General features: G+C 44.3%; 1 protein-coding gene across 1 annotated transcript; it reads left to right on the forward strand.

Moving 5' to 3' along the window:
- Positions 1-3,078: 3,078 nt before the first annotated feature.
- Positions 3,079-14,696, forward strand: LOC119461410 (uncharacterized). Its single transcript, XM_037722709.2, has 4 exons — positions 3,079-3,220; positions 10,671-11,451; positions 13,785-13,866; positions 14,556-14,696. Exons 1-3 carry the CDS (start codon positions 3,184-3,186, stop codon positions 13,822-13,824), a joined length of 858 nt encoding a protein of 285 aa, XP_037578637.1. The 5' UTR covers positions 3,079-3,183; the 3' UTR covers positions 13,825-13,866; positions 14,556-14,696.
- Positions 14,697-14,896: the final 200 nt, after the last annotated feature.

The following is a 14,896-nucleotide window of genomic DNA, read 5'->3' on the forward strand; positions in this document are numbered from 1 at the left end:
TTTCATCCAGCAGCAGACATAAAATAAAATCAGCATTGCGAGATTGTCCACCCAACTCTTCCTCGAATCCCCCCCCCCCTCCGAAAAAAAAAACGCTTAACCTTGCACTAGGCCGCGCAACGCTTGAAACAGCGAAGCTGGGCGACCGTAGCCCAGTATTTTCCGGAAGTGCGCGCAAACTTTTCATCTTATTACTCATGATGATGATAATTTCTTTTCGCGCGTCTCGAACTTACGGTCGTCACTGCGCGTTGCACAGCGCAGTTTGCAACACCGACACCACGTTGCAATGCAGATACCGCGTTCCACCGCGTTGCAATACCGACAACGCGTTCCAGCAGACCCGCTCCGTGAATGCGTTTCTCTCTCTCGCTATCATAGCGCGCAAAACCTCTATTTCACCTCCCACTTACCCCTCCCCGTTGGCGCTGAGCCGTGCTCCCTCAAGGGCTGCAGAAGATAGCGCCAACCTTTCCCTTTCCCTCAAGAACCACTTATCCTCTATTTCACCTCGCAGAGCACGAGCGAACAAACGCGCCAGCTGTGGACGAAGACGACGATGCTCGAGCGCAATCATATGGTTCGCATAAATGCCTGCTCTGCAAGTGTGGCTGTATAACCTGGTAGTTACAACGCTCGCCTTGGGATCGGGGGTACGCGGTTTCGAAGCGCGCCTCGGCAAGAAAGTTTATTTTCTTTTATTTCTTGATATAGTTTCTTGATACGAACCACAAACCAAAAATTACGGCTGGCTTAAACAGCTTCGCTGTTATAAAGTAACGAAGAGATAAGAACGAATCTCAAAAGAAATTATGATTGCTGTCTCGGAGCATAACAAATCGCCTGCTAACTTCGGGCATTTCGCCAAGCCAGCAGAAATGACACGTTGTAAATAAATAAATGACATGCTTGGTCGTTTTAGTAAATATCATAAGTGGCAGAATAAAACTAGGCATAGCGCTCAAAGGCATCGATACACGTCCTACGTCGGTTTTTGCCATAGATGGACAGTAATATGTACTTATCTTGCGCTAGTATTTAAAATATATCACTTATGGTGTTTTCTCAAAGAATTTTCTAATCGCCTGTGACAGCTCCTTTCCACCTTCGAGTAGCATGTATGCCAAAGATGAAAAATTACGTGCATGAGAAACCCAAATATCTCAGGTACCTATTTTATTATATTCTGTAATTAGCTTTTTTGCAATTTCTCACTTTGGATCTCAAATCCAGCAGTAGAGAACTCCTGTTTCGTTAGCAGAAATTGTAAGACTCGCTACACATTCCAGATATCCGCGCTTTCAAGTGTACTACAAAGTACACTGGCGTTATGGCTAAGAGTTTCCCAAAAGCATGCATCAAGCAGTTCAGGATTATCTTAACTCTAACTGCTATGCATTTAATAGCAGAATATAAGGATGGGTTACTCGAAAGGCGCGCTATAGCCTGAGGCGGCTGCGTGGCCCCGAAGGCGCTGGTCCTGGCCAGCGGCATCCAGCCACTGCTCGTGCATTTGTCGTCCTGTACTCCCTGCACCACTAGCCGCGATGTCCCGGATGACGGCGGCAGTTTCCACAAGGCTTACAATTTCTGCTACGCAGTAATGATTTCTCTACTGTTCGGCTTCAATTTCGACGTTGCAACGTGTACTCTAAAATAAATAATTACAAAGTTGATTAGTGAATATTTCTGCCAAGCCACCTGGACATCGCAATTTCACGCGCGAATAACGTCCACCTCTTCAGGGTATCTACTAGAAGAGGCCGAATTTTGTTATATGCTCCATACGAGTTTTCAAAAATTTTTGCAAAATATGAAAGTACGAGGTATACGCCATGTGGACTATACCCAGCACTGTTGGGAAGTGCAAAGTGAGACTTTATGCCATTATTACGCATGGCTTAATTCTAGATGTAGTTTCTACTGTTTCAGCTCGTACCGCATACCCAAGAATTTGTGACATTGCCCTTGCGGCCATCTGTCGAACTTCCCTGCAATAGAATGGCATGATTCGAAGGGCAACACACAAAAAAAAATTCTGAAGAGCACCAGAACTTCAAAAAAATTCCAGTTAGAAGCGTCAAGAGGGTACACCCTTCTAATAACATGCGTATTTACGGCAAATACTCGTAAATTACCAGCTGCGTTATAGAAGTGTTTAATTTCTGACTATTATTCTACTATAACACAGCAAAGTGCCGTAAATGAGCATGTTATAAAAGAGCATACGCTCTCGGGGTTGCTGATTGAAAGTTGTTGGAATTCGGGCGCCCTTCTGAAATATTATTTTTTAAAAGTAATATTTGAAAATAATATTGAATAATCTGCCCCCTGAATCACGCTGGTGCGCTGCGGTGAAATTCGGCAGATAGCCGAAGGGTCAATTTCGAAAAGTCCTGGATCAATAGGGCATAGAACTCAAAGGTATGAAAACACGCCAGAGCTCTTCTTGACGCTGTTTGATCTCTGTGACATCTCGCAGTGCCTAAGCAAAAAGCGAAGCGCACGAAATAGCGGGCTCCTCGCTAATACCATAGCAACGAGAGTGATTGCGCTTCACAAGAATAGCGCCTCAGCGTCGACATTTTTACCCTCGTACTTAATTCTCCTCTCCGTTTCATAATGGTGTGCAACAAAGCAACTAAGCTCACGCAACCAACTACATCACGCTGAATCTGCACTGATTAGCGAGACTGCGTCATATGAAGAACGCAGAGAATGATGTAATCATCTCACATAGCTGAATACACGAAGACATGCCATTACAGGATATACATAGACAAGAAAAGAGCCTAAACCTCCTGATCTGAAAACCAGGCGTTACGTATGCTAGCCGGCTGTTGAAACTATAGGACAATGCAAATAAAAGCAGAGGTCATCGGTTACGAGACTGCGACACAATTCACAGTTTATGACGCATGGCCACATGTGGGCTTTCTCCTTTACTGCTGCCCACTTTCACTTGTGAAGAAGTAGTGGTTAATTTTATACAAATGGCGCTACGTGTCTTTTTTTTTACGTTTGTTTCTGAAAGGAAGCGCGAAAAGACAAAAAAGTGTTCTGCAGGCTCATTGTAATTTTCCTGAGGCATAGGAATGTCAGAGCTCGGTATAAAAGGGCTACCAAAGCACCCAATAATCCTACTTCTGCACATCGTCGGAGAAGAGACCGGGCAGAACAGCCATGAAAGCCTTCATTACCGTCGCACTTCTCTCCGCCGGTGAGTTCAAACGACTTAGTGGCAAGCGCTTTGGTTCGAACAACTACTTCCGTGGCCCTTACATGACAGTAAGGCTATCAGCGCAACTTTGGTTACTCTTTTTTAAAGTACTTACGCAGTAAAGTCCTCATGTTTACGGGCTGCAGTATTTCTCAGGAAGATTTTATCGCAGAAGCGGTTTTTGTCGAGTTCTCCCGCACACTTGCGCTGCACGTATATGCAACGTAAAAGTCCATCGCCTGGCAAAGGAGCACCTGACCTGCCTATAGGCCTGCCCGCTTCAGGCCGAATAAGTAGCCGTTTCTAATTCGTTTTCTCCCTCCACGGGAAGTGAATGAAGTTGTAGACTTCCGCTACGCGTTATCTCACTTTGGCATCAAAGTTCAGGCGTCGTCGGCGGAATTCTTGAGATTGGTCCACAATATTCAGGAATGAAGGACTAACCTATGGGTACACAAAGACAGCTGGCGATCTCACCTCTATGACAAAACGCGCTGAAACTCGGCATGGTGACAGACGGCGCCACCATTTTATTGCCTAGAAATCGGTATCTTTTGAGCCGTGTTATCGCACACGACAGGCATTTGACATTGCCTGGGATTGGTGTTTCTTCAGGCAACATGCACCACCATAAATACTCCCCTCGTTCACCCATCAACGCTCGGACGAAATAGTCTTATCTTTATTATTTTTTTATATTTTGTGACGCTCTACGCATCCTACATGCGGTAGCTTCTCGTGGCTAAACAATTTTTTGCTTCAGTGACGTGTCTGACAACCTTAAATGCCTCTGTCAGCAGTGATCGCTCATGTTCTATAATACATTAGGATTTTAAAATTCACCTGGCATAATTATTCACTGCCCCTTGTTTGTCACGCCTTTTCTAAAATGCTAATGTTACTGCATTAAAAAGCTTCCTAGAAAAGTTTCCGCATTCTCCCAGACATGTTTTTCAGTTTAAACAAAGAACACTGAAACTCATTGATAATGCTTGCTAATCTCAGCATTGTGCGAGGTGTATAGGTGCCAGGAAGCGGCAAATAAGAGTGACGCCAGTGAAATAGGTGTGCAATTAGTGCTGGCTTAAATAGAAAAGATAACATTGTTCGAAAATAGCAGGCGCATCTGTTTGTTCCTATAGGTGAAAGAATTCAGGCAGTTGCTCAAAAATTAATACCCCGTTTAGACCTGCCGGAAAGGGGAATCTTTGCAGTCATTATGCAACGTTACCACAGACAGTCGTATATTTCTCGAATAATGTCGGCGTTCGTATAATATGACAGGAAACTTGCAATCTCTCACAGGTATGCGCGGCCTAATTAAAAAAACAGAATGTTTATTATCAACGCAAGAAGTATTCTATAACGATAGATATTGGTTATCTATGCCTTACAGAAAAATCGAACACGAAGGACGTGTAATTAGCGTTGTCGATTAAGTTTCACGTGAGTCCTATAAACTTACTTCTCCTCGTTATGCTCGCTATGAGAATATTGAGAAGAGGTTGGATCACTTCACTCCCTCTTTAGCGACAAAATGTAGCGTTAACGCAAAGCCCGAAGCGACCCTGCATCTTTCGCCACCAAAAGCTATCTGGTACATTTCGAGCCATAACTTGCTGATCATTATGCTTGCCATCTTAAGACGCATGGACGTTTTGGAATAATTGCAATCGCTAGGAGATTGGGGGAACGAGAAGGTGGCGTTCACCTATTGGATTTGTATTACCATGACAATGGTAGACGATGGTTCACAGTGAATTTGGAGTTTCTTCCCGAGTCGGCGTGGAGGGAACAGATCCGATGAGTGTCGCTAAGTCTCTGTCTTTACACTGGGTTGTGAGCACATTCCGGTTGATAGATGACAGGCTACCTGGAGACACATATTGGTCCTTTATGCTGTATACACTGCAGATAAAGGCATGGCTTGAATCTAGAGTATTCTGGTAATTGGGAGCCGAGGACAGGATAATAACTTAAGCATGAGTTCACTCCGGCGTCTCTGTTGTGGCGGCGCTGGAGCCAGGACAGTTGATCTGGACAGATCCACGCGTGATAGTGAGTTCCACATAATCAGACATCAGGTAGTCGGCCCCCAAGAAAGTCTGCAGGGAGAGCCTCGAAGACGGGTGCTATCGCGCTGTTATCAATGTAACGCAAGGGACGCGGAGTTCACGGTGGGATCGTAGGTGTGGGAAGACGCTAAAGAAGCGATGTTCGCTCAGCACCTTCGTTAACAAGGGCACATAACTCACTGATTCCGTCGGCGCGCACTTGAATCAGTGCAGTGACAACACGTTTGACTGGTATTCGGCCTGCTTCTGGTTTTCTGCAGCGTTTGGGGGAGCTAGTGCAGTCCCCACACTGACACTTGCAACAGAAGCTTGCATGACCTTAACTGGATGGAGGATGAGGCGCCTCCGAAAAAAGTTGCAGTGGCTTAGCTCGGCTATGCCAGGATATACGTAGCGTTAGCAAAGGTTCAGCTGATTATTCTTAGCTTTCCTGGTTGTCTCCTACGCTCAACCGCTAATTGCCAGGCAACTACTTCGGGATCCGATGAGTCAAGCTTCTCCGTTCTTCTGCGCTGTTGAGCAGCATTTGCGCTCTCCTTCTCCATGGCTATACCACACTGGCAAACGCCAGTCAGAAGCGCAGCGGCTCCAGCGCAGTGTCAGACGGCGACTGCACAGCGAGCGCGCGCCGGCGCCAGTGCGTCTACCACGGCTACGACGTCACTCCTCTGGAATGCGCAGACCGGCCGCAGTGAGTCGCGCGCGGCGGTGGCGGAGTGCGCGAGAGGTGCCGGCTCCGGTGGCTCCAGTGCGCGAGCCGTGTGACATCACTGATCCTTGCGCATGCGCAGCACGGCTCTTGATGTGCCGCGCGAAACGGGCTTGGCTAGGCCAGTGTAGCTAACGCTACAAAAGAAAAGCGGCCAAGCTTGCACTCGGTCGTGCAAAGCGTAGGCACAGCGAAAGTGTCAATCCCTCAAGTCTTACTGGCTGCTACTGCTAGGTATTAACTTGACTGCTGCTAGGTCTTAACTTGGTTTAACTTAACTACGCATGTAGGGAAAGTATTCTCGAGCGATCATTTTCGGAGGTACCTTCCCTTTCGCAACATTTCACGTGACTAGTGCTGGACGCGTTGGCGCCTACGAGCGACGGCGTTCCTAGCATGCCACAAACTCAGGCAGGCAGGCAGGAGCCGTGTCTATGTCGGGCAAAGCGAGCACGTACCAGCGCCGGCGGTTACTAGGCAATGCGAGATGACGTCATCGCTACTGCTTCGGCGCATGCGCGGCTAGGCAACGCGGGCGGCGTCGGCAGCAGCTCTGTGCGTTGCCTTGTTGGCGCTGCTACAATTTGTTTCTCTCTCACTCTCACTTTCTCTTTCCCTCTCCTGAGCATTGCGCGCCCCCGCGCGCATGCTCTCCTTCCCTCTCCTTATTGTCACATGTCAAGGCAACATGTGCATGGCACGGAGAGGAGGCGAGGCACATGCCGCTCCGCGAGGTGGTTGCTAGACAACGCAGTGACGTCAAAACTCGGCGAGGTTTTGCGATAGCAGGCGCCGCCTTTTACGGTGAGCTAGAACAGCTTCGCTGTTAAAGCAAGCAGATGGTGTGGTTACAGCAGGATGGTGAATGCCGCTCTCGTGAATCTCGGCTACTTTACGGGTAAAAGCGTGGGTTGTTGTATTGAGAGGCTCGGCCGTCAAAATAGCAGCATGAAGAGGATGCAGCAACCCTACAGGATGTGCTACTGATCCGAAGGAGAAGGCCAGGTCAGGTTCGATACGCTGAAAAGCCTCAAGTTGTAATAAATGTACACAACGATACCCTAGGGTGAATTACATTACAAATTTCTATTGGTCTTATACCACCGAAATATATAGGCCCAATAGGAAAAACTACAGGACCCATAGCAGAACGTCCAGGTGCCCCTAGAAGAACGTAGAGGTCCTATATCAGAATGTACAGGTCCCATAGCCAAGTGCTCATATTCCATAAAAGTACCAGGACACTTGAGCGTTTTATAAGACAAATAAAAAGCTTTCTGGGTCCCAACTGAAGCAATAGAAGCAGTGATATAAGCTTGTAGTTGACAAATAGGATGCCTGATAGGTCCTAATAGATAAAATAGATTTAGTGATCATGATATAAACTTGTATGAGTAGTATTGCTCCGCAAGAAGCCCACCAAGCAGACACGCCAAACATCGAGAATCAAGGGACAAAATGCGCCCCTTTATTTCAGGAATTATGCGTTCCAAGCTATATATTTGTTGCACTGAGGATATTTCTGTACCGTTCGTTGTTTCGCTGCGTAATTTGGTAGCGATCAGAGCTGGCCGCCAGCACATCCATAACGGTGTTACAGATGAGGCGATAGATATAGTTGACGAATAGTTATATAAGTGTTGTCCTGTGTGTGAGTTATTTGGCAAGGCAGCAGCAAAACCACGATCAGTGATGTCCGGTAGAGCTGGCCTAGAAAGGTTCCCTTTGAAATGAACATTTACTACATCTTTGTAGAACAAACCACTTTGGTACACAGCGCTCTATCTACACTAATACGTTTGTAAGCTAATAAACCAACAAAGGCTGTCAGTTTTCTTAGTGTGCCAGGTCTATTCCATAAGACAATAGAACAATATAGGCCATTAGCTGTATTGGTCTTGCAGGTATACCTTTTCATAATTCAATAAGCTGAAACCTATAAAAAGCAATACAATATTTCTATTGAACGTTTTCCTAGGGCGTCTTCGGATAAGGCCTGGGATTGAGCGCGCATCTTCACTGGAACGTTAGTCGTATAAGTAGTGGTTTACGAAAACCGTTACCAGCGCTGTAGGTCAGTACGTCCATCATTGGGACGCGCGTCCTTCGTAGCTGTTCCACGACTGGGCAGCGCCTCTATGCCTGCCTCGGGCAAACAATGTTTCGGAAAAGTGTGGCCAACTGTGTTACTCACCGGAGGAGTCAGCGGTTTGCAGCCACAGCACAGGATCACCTGTGAGTTCGCGCAATTGTGGGGGCTCCGTCCGAGTAATCCAGCCAGTGCACGAGACGCGTAGCCGCAGACGTGAACATCTGGACGGCGCGTTAATGTGCTCCGACAATAATGCTGGGACTGCCGGAAAGATTTCAGTAATGCTTCCAGGTGAGAGTCGGCCAGTAGTCATGAACGGCGCCCTCGCAAATAGCGGTGCTAGAGTTAGGCGCAAGATTCATGCCTGGAGAACACAACTCACAGCAGCTCATCGAGATTCCTCAGCAGGATCGTATAGCCTTAAATCGCGATCTTCTACGGCTGCGCCAATGTAAGAAAAGAGTCCCTCTGTAAGAAGATGTTTTACCTTTAATTCTGTGGTCCTGCTTTCCCGTGCTGCCATTGTATTTTGTCACTACGGTATATATATATATATATATATATATATATATATATATATATATATGAGGAGATAGAACATCAATGGGCCAGTAGTTATTTGAAATAGCGGTGTCGTAATGAAAAGGGAAATGCCAGCAGTTTCGAGAGTGGTACTTTCTTCTTCAGCGCAGTTTGACAGTGCGAATCTTCCAAATATTCACGAAGACAGTTCCATTGTAGAAACAGTTTGCACACTTAATTTTCAGTTACTGTTGACGACAACGCCACTATTAGGCCGTCACACATGCATACACACACACATACTGAGTTTTTTACACATATGAAGGCCGGATCCACGGCACCAACGTAAATTCAACATCATTTCACCTGTGCGTCAAACCCTCTTTCTTGTCGTACATTTACGTATCTGACGATACCTTGACTTCGAATACATATGGAGAGAGGACTGTGAAATGCTAATGGACGCGAAGCAATGGTGGGCTAGGCAAAGAGAAGTCGATTGGTCGTACATCACATAGCAAGTTTTTTTCTCATTTATTCACAATTTATATTATATAAACACGGTTATTGTCTCCTATGCATCGTGTGGGAACAACGTAGATTTAAAGTGTCAGGTAAACAATGTACAATAAATTCATGCTGCTGTTCTTAAATTTATTTCTAACTTTTAATTAAATAGACACCGTTATTTTCCCCTATGCATCACGTGGGGGAAACACAGGGTTAGACCGCACAATAAACGAAGTACAATAACATTATGCTAATGTTCAATGCATTAAAAAAACTAGTGCTTCAATTTTGGCGACGCTTCGGTACACTGCACTATGTTAATGCAATGAAGAGTTAAAATCCGAGAATGAGCAAGAGAACTGTTCTGTGCACGTTATGTGTAATAACTGATACGTTGGTTTGTAAATGATATGGCATATAAAAATGGATATAATAGATATATATGGATATATAAAGATTAATTTTATTCGGGAGGAAAAATTGATTTGGAATATTTCTTGGTACGAATGAAATCGTCCGTCGTTATGAATTTGAAAGAACAGAAAGCTATCGGCATATTATAAATCAGAAGATGACACCACGATATGTAGTAAAGCGCAAATCAAGTATGTCACTGAAGTATGTGACATCAGAACTTTCCTTTGGAGCCTTCCTAGTCCTGGCTGTCATATTATTAAGCTTGAAATTGTTTTTTCTGTTTGATTTATGACTTTGTTGATGCTTTTGGCTTTTCACTTAGGTATTTTTATTGAACTAAATTAGTACCATAATTCAATGCTCCTTGTCAAACACGCATGCCTCCCTCTCTCCTCTATAAAACCGAAGGCTGTGTAAATAAAGCACATGAAATGAATTGCAATACAATGCCGAAGTCTTGTAGAAGTTGACTTCCAGGCAATCAAAGCCGGCATTCACCGTGTGGACAGCCGATGCGATTTGCAATGTCATATTTGGAACCGGAGTAATGCTTGCTCGTAGTCATACCTATGCATTGAGTTTATACATTCCAGCTAAATATCGCGGTGGAACATTGCTATTACGACGGTGGTACTTCGCGGTCCATCTTTTGTTTCTTATCTCTAATATCAAAAGGCTAGCTCAATGCAATATTAATGAAGATAATAATTACATGCCTCTCCTGTTTAAACACTTCCGAATAGTGCAGATTTTACTAAAACAAATGCTCAAACTATGAAGCAACCGTTGCATGCATGTGCAGATAATGGGAAATGGTATATGTTATTTTCAAATGTGAATGACGTCCTGACAAAAAAAAAAAGAAATCTGTTATATGATTCGAAATAAATGCATTATAGAGTAAAATATTATACGTTCCAATTTATTATTTAAATAAAACCAACGAAAAAATATTTAATAATCATTTCTCCCCACTGCAGACCAAATATGGCAAAGATAAAATGGTGCTGTTATGAGTCACAGTTAGTAGGCTACGGCGATCTTGCCTTTCGTCAATGAACGCGGCCTCAAAAGCACTTTGGTGTAAACGTTTTTCTTTGCTTTCTTCTTTATAATAAATTTCAGCTTCCCTGGCGTATGCTGGCCCTCGCCCAGCCACAACAAAGGTAGATGTCGGTAGCAGCCGCTTAGGAGCTGCTGGCGGCAGCGGTAGCGCAGGCCGCGGTGGCTTTGGCCTGGGCGGATTTAGTGGCCCTTCCGGAAGCGGCGCCGGCGCAGTTGGTGGCAGTCTGGGAGGAGCCCCAGGCTTCGGCGTTGGAAGTGGCTTCGGCGTTGGATTGAGCAGCGGCCCCACCAGTGGGTTTGGTAGTGCTCCTGGCGGCCTTTCGTTTGGCGCCGGTGGACCAGGGGGTGCTAGCTTCGGAGTACCCCAGGGCGCTGGATTCTCGGGAGTCGGGTCTGGACTACCAAGTGGCGGCAACTTTGTTCCTGGCTTCAGCGCAGGTCCAAGTGGTTTCGGAGTAGGTCCAAGTGGCTCTTCCAGGCCCGGAGCTTCCTCCTCTGGTGCATCTCGACCCCACGGAGCTGGCGTTAGTGGACGCCCTTCTGCGGGAAGCTTCGGTTTTGGTCCAAGCGGTGGCGCTTACGGAGGATACGTCCCAGGCTATTTTGGGGGCTACAGTGATGATTTCTATGGCGGATATGGCCCAGGTTTCTACGGTTACCCATATGGCTATGGTGATGGCTACGGCTATTACGGTCCCTATCCCAGTTACGGTTACGTCTTCCCTGGAGCTTCCGCCGGTTTCTTTCCTGTTGGCCCAGGCAGCGCCAGCGCCGGCTCTGGATCTAGCGGCTCACAAGTATCTCTAACACGCTCAGCTCCGAGACCTTCGGCAGGTTCTAGGTAGGAAACTTCACCTTCAACATGACTACGTTTATGTTTATGTCAAAATCGATAATGCACATTATAGTGACGGCACCATACGCAGTCAGAGTTGTGTGAACAAAATCGATGCACGTGTGTTGTCGCTAATACTTGCAGGTTCGTAATTACGTTATTTATTTATCTCAAATTTTAAACTGGTGACATGCTTCAATAACATTTTCTAATATAAATATTACAAGGTGGTAGTTTTAATGAATGTTTTGTTTATAACACTATCAGTTGATATCTAAAGGGCCACTATATGGTGTTTGCATTACACATAACATCACAAAAAGGCTTTTACGGGGACGATTATCGGTGGGCTAAAACTTTAATTATGCGATCAGCATTCTTAGGATGCTTCACGTACTTTTCGGTATCTATGTCCGGGTCTAATCATTCTCCTTACACTTGGGCCACTGGCTATTTCTCACGGAGTATGTGCCGCTCTTCAATGAAACAAAAATTCTTAAAAGTTATCCGGTGGTGGGTGGAATCAATCCCTCGTCATATACGCTTTGCAAACTACCGGCTACAATTCTTAAATTGCAATACGTGCCGTAAAGTAATTATTTCGAAAGATAATTAGTGGATTTTTGTTAATTAGTTCAATATGTGTTTTTATGTCCCGTGCAAGTAATGTTCGCCTCTCTGAATAATCCAGCTCAAGGACGAGAATTATGCTATCTGCAATAGGTTATTTTTAAAAATTCCGTAAAACTTAAAAACATTCACCCTGTTTAATGTCTAAATATATATCTTGCCTAAATTTAGACGTGCGTCACGCCCAGATATCACGGCAGGCGCCGCTAAATTGCGCATCGTGTCCTGAGGGATGCAGGCATAGATAGCGGTACAAGAAGTTATGAGGAAGAGAAAAAAATTATTAAGAAGATTTATACAAAAGTGCTATGATGAAGAGCATGTATAGCATACCTTAATAGCTCAAGCAGGCTAGGGGTCTATTTTTCACCGGCCCGTTTCAAAGAGAATGCCAAATAAATCATCATCATCGATGCTAGAGCGAGGAGCCCGGCTGTGTACACGCCTAGTTTATGACGTGTTTTGCCGGTGGCAGTGTGGTAGGTCCCTACACTGCTTCAGTGCTAAGTGCATTAATGTTGACATTCATGGTGAAATCAGTTCTGCCCGAATTTTCTTTAATTCCCTTCAAATATTATTAAATACAGGAGAACTGCTCTTCGGCGGGGGAAGCACCGTTCACACTCAGTAATTGTAATAATTTCACTTTGCAGATGTTAGCGTACGTTAACTGCTTCAGTTCCAGTTGAAAACCGAAGACTTTCATGTACATGTATTGGCAGGTCAATAAACAGCATATTAATATATTAGTTATTTGCTTGAAATTCAAGCGTAGCGTTGCAGTTGAATATTCTGGGTCCCACCTCATAAATACCAAGATATCGAACCGCACAAGCTAATCGATAATGAGAAAATAGAGTTAACGACGGAAAAGCAATATAAAGTGCCTGGAAATTTATGCGCGCTGATTAACAGTTAAAGATAATGCGGACCTGACAGCAGATTTCATATCGCCAGTTCAAATGAGTTCAAGTCAAGCAAGTCGTCAGTTTATTTAGAATCACACAATACGAACTGGCACCTGCAAACGATAAGAATGTGAAAAATAACCGTCACAAATAAAAAATTATCAGGATGATATGCAGTTGTAAGAATGCTAGAAGCAACTCTCGTGCTGGTTTGTGCTCGATGGAGCATGCGTTCTAAGAACAGATGCTGCTGATAACAGTGGTCGCGAACGGTACTGCCGAGCATTATCGAGATTCGTAAATATTACTTGCGGCCTTCAGGACAAACGTGTGGTGTGAAATCTTGCACCGTTCTTCATCACAATGTTCCCCCACATCGGTCCCTTCAAGGCATTGCCAGCTGAATGTTGAAATACTGACACTATTCAAGCTCTTTTTTTATGTAGAAAAGTTGTTCGTGATGGTGTTTCATGGATGAAAGGTTTACGCGAAGGAACATGATGACGCGCGATAGCCGTCTTTTGCACACTAGCGGTAACGAGGATTTACATAAGGTTACCCTAGCAGTTTTTCGTCCCGGTTGGCGTGTATTGTTGTGTAAAGGCTTTTGTATATTGTACGGGGAACAGAAGTAAGCATACCAATTCTCGAAAGATATGTTGCCGTGTGTCATGCCGGATAGATATAGACAACAAAATACGTAAAAACGTGAATGTGTCAAGCGTCAGCAAGTGTAATGCACATTCTTGACATTTTTATATATCAGTAACGAATCTACTGTACTTTCTTTGGAATGTCTAGTGCAAGCTCCAGCCGCCAATCAAGCGCCAGCCGGGCATAATCTACAGTCATGGCTACTACTGGAAGCCTTACAGTAATGGAGGTAACGTACTATCCAAAATATACAAGCATTAAATCTTATTTGATATTTTACCTGTGAACCTGCTTATTGGTTGCGAACTGCTTGAATGGATATAGGAGCTTCGCGTTCTAGTGCTATACAAAGAAGCATATGGAGTGCATAATATGGCTAATGTGTCTAACAAGCTCAGTGCACCATTACGTTGTAGCGCGGTAATGCGTAAAAAATAGGAATTGCTATTTATTGTAAAACTGGAAATGGTAATGGTATACTCCATGTCATCCGTGACGTTGTTGTACGATTTGGTTATGTGCACCAAACCACTTCTTAGACAGTGATGTACTGCAATATCTGTCACGACGCAATATGCAGATGTCCTTCAGTCTCAGTCTACAAGAATAAGAAATAGAGTACACTTGATATATATTACATAAATTATTCAAGGATAGAATTGGTGCCTCTATTGCCTTGTTCACAGTTTGTGCTCCGTAATAGCGTTTATGCACTTTCCGATATTTGTTCTTTAAGCGGCGAAGCAAAGAGTTAGGCGAATAACAGTCACAACAACTTTATATTCACGTAATATTGTTTGCATAATGACATTATCAGACAGAGAGTCCTACCGTATTAATAAAACATAACAAGACAGCGTAGTAGGCCCTTTATTTTGAGAAGATATGTAATAAAATCTCTATTTCCACATTTTCTAGGACCTGGTGATGTTCCGTTGGCCGATTCAATCAAGTCTCTCTAAAAAAAAAAAAAAATATTAGTTGTAATGTCTCCAACACTCTCCGATGACGTCCTGCAAACATTCAAACAATAAAATAAAAATTCGATATGCAACTAGACTGCCAAAGTTTTCGTGTCTTTGCTCTTAAAACATTTTGAAGTACGCACATGTACGCAAAGATCAGCGGGCCATTTAATTTTTTTTTTGTTATCTGTCATTGTTTGGGGAGTACTTTGCAGACATAAAAAAATAGTGTTTGTCAACTAAATCTTCCGTACTGTGCGCCTTGAGCAAGAAATCCGCTTAAAAGCCAGAAAG

Source organism: Dermacentor silvarum, chromosome 8 (assembly GCF_013339745.2).
Source record: "Dermacentor silvarum isolate Dsil-2018 chromosome 8, BIME_Dsil_1.4, whole genome shotgun sequence".
NCBI lineage: Eukaryota > Metazoa > Arthropoda > Arachnida > Ixodida > Ixodidae > Dermacentor > Dermacentor silvarum.